Source organism: Amia ocellicauda, chromosome 3 (assembly GCF_036373705.1).
Source record: "Amia ocellicauda isolate fAmiCal2 chromosome 3, fAmiCal2.hap1, whole genome shotgun sequence".
In the NCBI taxonomy this organism is placed as follows: Eukaryota; Metazoa; Chordata; class Actinopteri; order Amiiformes; family Amiidae; genus Amia; species Amia ocellicauda.
The window spans coordinates 46721495-46726403 of NC_089852.1; the positions used below are offsets into that span (position 1 = coordinate 46721495).

Consider the following 4909-nt stretch of genomic DNA (forward strand, 5'->3'; position numbering starts at 1 on the left):
CAAGGTCTTTGCCCATGTCATGTTCTGCCTGCACTTTGAGACGTTGAGGCTCCTATAACATACAGGTGATCTAGTAAATAGATGTATATTTATGCAGTACAGAGTCTAAAGAAAGGCGCAGTGTGTCATACAATGACAACAGAGATAAGGGGCTTTACATGTTTACCCCAGCCTGAAGACTGACATTTTGTACTGCTTCAGTGTGGCTTTTAAAAGACAGTTCTTTGCACTGAAATCTAAAATCTAGGAAAGCCCCTAATTGAAAAGGGTAATATTTCATGACAAGCATACAGGTCCGTGCACATAGTCCCAGGAGGGCAGGGATGAAACTCGAAAAGGGACACTGCTGATGAATTCTGGATTGGAGGGGTGGGTGTTGGCGATTTGTCGAGCGGAAAGGAGGATGAATTGTCATCCTGGGGACACTGCAGCACTACAGAAGGGCACTTTATGAGTGGCAGGGCAAATGGGCAGGGGCACTGGACATGAATATCAGAATTGCCCACCCTGTATCTCTAGGGAGAAAATACCATATTATACACAAGAGTGCAAGAGTGTTATAAAAATGTACAGTAATCGTAAAATCAAGATCTGGGACATTAGTGTCAACTTTAATTTAGACATTTAGACATTACTCATTTAATATCTATCTTGCTAGCTACCTATTTAAGTATTTAAGAACCTCAAAGTATATTTGATCTTATACTTATATAAAAGTAAATGCAAATTACATATATATAAAAAATAGTATTTAACTGTATAACTCTGTGAACACAACACACTTCGATGCATAGGCTGTCAATTTTCGATGACGTGTACGGCCCGTGCACTGAGACAGAGGAATTGTGACGTCATACATCATTTCCCACAGTTCATTTTATGACGTTACACGAACTCCCCATGTTGATCACAGTTGTTGTTGGTGTTGTACTAGCGGGAGTGCAAAGTATATCCGATCCGTGAGTAGGTGCATTAAAAGCCAAGGACAGACGCACAATAGCAGATATGGGTTGCTGTCAGAGCCAACAACGCAGCAGCATATCGCGCAATTCACAGGTACTGAACAGAGGATTTGTGTTAATGCATTGCCAGTACAATTACACAAACAGTTTGTCTTTGATACAGCTGAGCTCAGATAGAAGATGTGAGTACAGCAGTAGTTGCTGCATTCAAACGGGCGGTCAAAACGTCAAGGGGAGTGACTTGGACTTCGGAGGAAACCGAGACCTGTCTCCCATCCCTTCCTTCACTCTTCCCCTGGGTTCTGCATTGTTTTTGTCTTCGGAGTAAAATACATATGAAATACCGATATGCAATGCAGGAAAATGTGTATCTGTTGTTTTGATTATACAAAACGAACCCAGTTCACTTGGAAACGAACCCGGCACGTTTGTATTGTACACAAGGCCAGTGTGAACAGCTAGCACACTGATACATTGTTTCACAGTGTTAAGGTACAACCACTTCACCAGAAGTAAACCCTTCAGCTTCCCTGGACTAGGATAACCCCTGGACTAGGATAACCCAGCGCCGTCAGTGCAGGATGGTGGATCCTCCGCAGGAGACGAGCTCGGGAAAAAAGAAAAAAGTCACCGACACAATGCCAGATCGTTTGTCTTCAGTTTATTTCTGCCACAGCACACACTTTTATACATGTCAGAAGTCCGTTTCAGGGCAGGACATATTACAGATTTAGTTGCTAGGCAGACATGGAATGTGTCCAATATTATAACCCCTAACACACTCGACAGTTTCGGTTGACATATCTGCACGGTTTGCCTAGCAGTAGATGACGTGGGACTCTATCTTATTTCTGGTTTGTCTGAAGAGCAGCATGTATATTGTATATGTTGTCAGTTCTGAACTCTGAGTAATATAAATATAGGGAGATTGTGGTTTGACATTTTCAAAATAGAGGTGAGGGGATGGCCGTGAGTTCAAGTGTCTAGACTTTCACAGAAATAGTTATGCGCGAGTATGTTATTTATGTTATTTCTGCAATAATGACAAATTTCAGCCCCCCTTGCCACAGAAACGTTGCCAGTGAGATATGACAATGTTAACTCTGCAACTTCTGTTAAAGGCTAATCCTACAATAATACAATATAATGAGTTACATGCTTACAGTAGGTTAAATAATCAGTATGCCTACCAAACTTAATTATCCCCAATTATCCCCAGTATATGAATATGTTATATAAAAATCCTTGTACTCTGTTCTCCCAACATGCAGAGTATTATAGAGTGGGTATATACAATACATAGGGGGCAATTTTACCCCAACACACAGCAAACGAACCCAGTGCACAAGGCCACAGGGCTGGCGTAGCTTCGGCACCAGCATGAGAGGGAGCTGCAGGAACTGCGGGAAACCCTTCTTGCTGCTGGGAAACAGGAGAGAGAGGAGCTGCTAAGGTTCCAGCGAGAGGAGATTGAGAGGGTGAGGCAGGATGTTGCAAACAAGGTATCTCTACTGTCCCTTTATTAATAGCACTGAATCAGAAGCAATTACATTTACTATTACTATGTCACTGACAAGAGTGAAAAGAAACACCCAAGTATTTGAGTCTTTATGTCCTGCTTTGAGGAATGGCATGGGTCAAATTCCAAGTTTAATTTTATTTACAAGAAATGGAAAGAGATTAAAGTAATATAAGGTCATCCTTGTTGGCCTTAAAAAGTCAGCAATGTCTTGTCATTAGAGAATAATTGGGAACACGGACTGGTGTGTATGTCCGTTCATTTATTAGTTTGCAGTGTCTGTTTGCGGTTGTGGGCTTATAGTTTGTCTTTCGCCATCAGCCTTGTGTATGAAAGGATAGATGAACACAATCGTCTCTCTGCATCTCTCTCCCTTTTCAGGTGAAATCCGAAACCTCTGCACAGCTCCGTGCTCTGCGTGTTACCCGTGAAGTATTGTTCATGGATGCAAACAACAGGACAATAGAAGGTGTGTGTAACTTTTGTGTTTTTCCTTTTCTCTGTATTAACGTCCCTTTGTGCACCAGTGATTTCCTAGTTCTGCCTTTTGTACAGTCAATATGCATTTCCGCACCAGGGAAGCACAACAGAAATAGTGCTGTGTCCCTTAAACCCACGCGTGAAGCATCACGTCAGCCTGTGAAAGGTTCTTATGTTGGGAGCCTGAAGTCTCAGTGTGTGTGTTCATATGTTTCCACAGGGTTGCAGCAATCTCTGGATGAAGACAAGTCATCACTGACCAAGAGCTGTGAGGCGGCTCGAGCATCATTCCAGGTTCAGTCCTTTTTCAGGATCAGTGAATTGTCAAACCCTGTTGCAGGTTAACCCTGTCACTGCCATTTCCACTTAGAAAACTGTACCTTGTGAATCATTGTTGAAGTTTGTTGTTGTTCTTTTATTCAGATACAGAACCTGTGTGACTTTGTGTTGCTTGGGAATACGCACTCCCCCAAGTCTGTTTTTCCCCCTGAAATCCAACTGCTTCACTGCTTGACCTCATGTATCAATTGTCTGCAGGGGACAGTAGATGATCACAACACAGAGGAATCTCAAGAGTCCATCTTCAGAAGAGACCTGTGGATTAATATTCGGGTATGTTGACTGTATTCACATGCATTGAGAACAAACACATGAATGATTCTGTAAAGCTCTGGAGTCTGTCGTAGGTCAAGGGCAGACTAGGACACTAGTTGTCTAAACTTCACATAGAAATGTGTTTACTGGAGACAGTTTCTAAGCATCACTGCAGAAATGCTGGCTTGTTGTCAAATCCCTGATCTACTCTTTCAGACCCATGGCAGCCCTGGTGCATTTTGGGAGCAGGAGCTGCAGAGCCTTCACTCAGTGATCTGCATGAAGAGCCAGCAGATCAAAGTGCTCAGCCGTAAAGAGCACCAGATGCAATCCCTGGTAAGGACAAGAACGTTGTGTCCATGTTTTCCACACTGGCAGTCCAAGTTCATATCAATAATCAATAATTGCTTTTAAGAGTTGTTTCAATTAGAAAACACCCATCTTTGGAGAGTTCTATTCGGTCATTCGTTCCAGCGTGGCTGTGTCTCATGTCTGAGGAAATCCTTTCATCTTTATTGTCTGCAGACTGAGAAGAACCTGTTTTTGAAGAAGCAGTTGAAGAAGATCCAACACTGCAATGAGGAGCTGAGTGCCCAACATCAGGACCTACAGACTTATATCCAGTATGTCTCTGAGAGGAAGGAAAACAGCCTCCTAGTGTTTGTAATAATCTTAAGATAAAAGTGTTTCAGTGGAAGAAACCAACACAGCAGACAAAGCAGGAAATAAGGAATGAGTGCAGGGCTCTTAAAACAGAAATAAGGCTTGTTCACTACACTTTTAAAGCATTTGTTTAAATGTCTTTTACCTGTTCTCCTTGTGAAATCAAACCATATGCAGTAGAAGCTCGTGTATCTGGAATGTGATTGAGACATGGTGTGTGTCGTTTGCTGTTGTTTGCTGTGTCCTGAACCCGCGCTGTGTCTTGTGTTGCTCCTCAGGCAGCTGACAGGAGAGCTGACCGCACTGCAGCAGGCGCTGGCCAAGGAGTCCAAGCACACTCAGAAGCTGGGCCTGCAGAAGGAGCAGCTGCATTACAGACTCTCCAGTCCAGAGTCTCCTGTCCCGTCTCACCCCTCACCTCTCCCCTCACTGAGCCCAGCGAACAGCAGGCAGAGGAGCCGCGCGCTGTATTGATATTTCAATAAAATAACATCAGTTCATTCAGAGTCTCTTATTGTAAAGTCAGTATCGTGTAAAAAAACAACTGGGGGCCATTCTCCCTCTTGATCCCCAGACTGTCTGACAACCTCCCACCGATAACGAACTTTGATTACAGAATTTGATTAGGAACCTGCCTTACCCGGTTATACTTTTGTCTGCCCGGTGTATGGCTCTGCCGACCCGGGCATTT

At 43.3% G+C, this 4909-nt stretch overlaps 1 protein-coding gene across 1 annotated transcript; it reads left to right on the forward strand.

The window, feature by feature from the left end:
• The first annotated feature begins 1005 nt into the window (after positions 1 to 1005).
• On the forward strand, positions 1006 to 4692 carry LOC136747231 (coiled-coil domain-containing protein 69-like). The gene is made up of 8 exons (XM_066700182.1): positions 1006 to 1056; positions 2342 to 2464; positions 2863 to 2950; positions 3182 to 3255; positions 3499 to 3573; positions 3772 to 3891; positions 4081 to 4178; positions 4497 to 4692. Exons 1-8 carry the CDS (start codon positions 1006 to 1008, stop codon positions 4690 to 4692), a joined length of 825 nt encoding a protein of 274 aa, XP_066556279.1.
• The last annotated feature ends 217 nt before the right edge of the window (positions 4693 to 4909 follow it).

Excerpts from the sequence above, each read along its gene's own strand:
- LOC136747231 (XM_066700182.1), top strand. The coding sequence starts at position 1,006 with ATGGGTTGCTGTCAGAGCCAACAACGCAGCAGCATATCGCGCAATTCA. Across the intron at positions 1,057-2,341 it reads GCATATCGCGCAATTCACAG|CATGAGAGGGAGCTGCAGGA; the intron begins GTACTGAACAGA and ends CTTCGGCACCAG. Across the intron at positions 3,574-3,771 it reads ACCTGTGGATTAATATTCGG|ACCCATGGCAGCCCTGGTGC; the intron begins GTATGTTGACTG and ends CTACTCTTTCAG.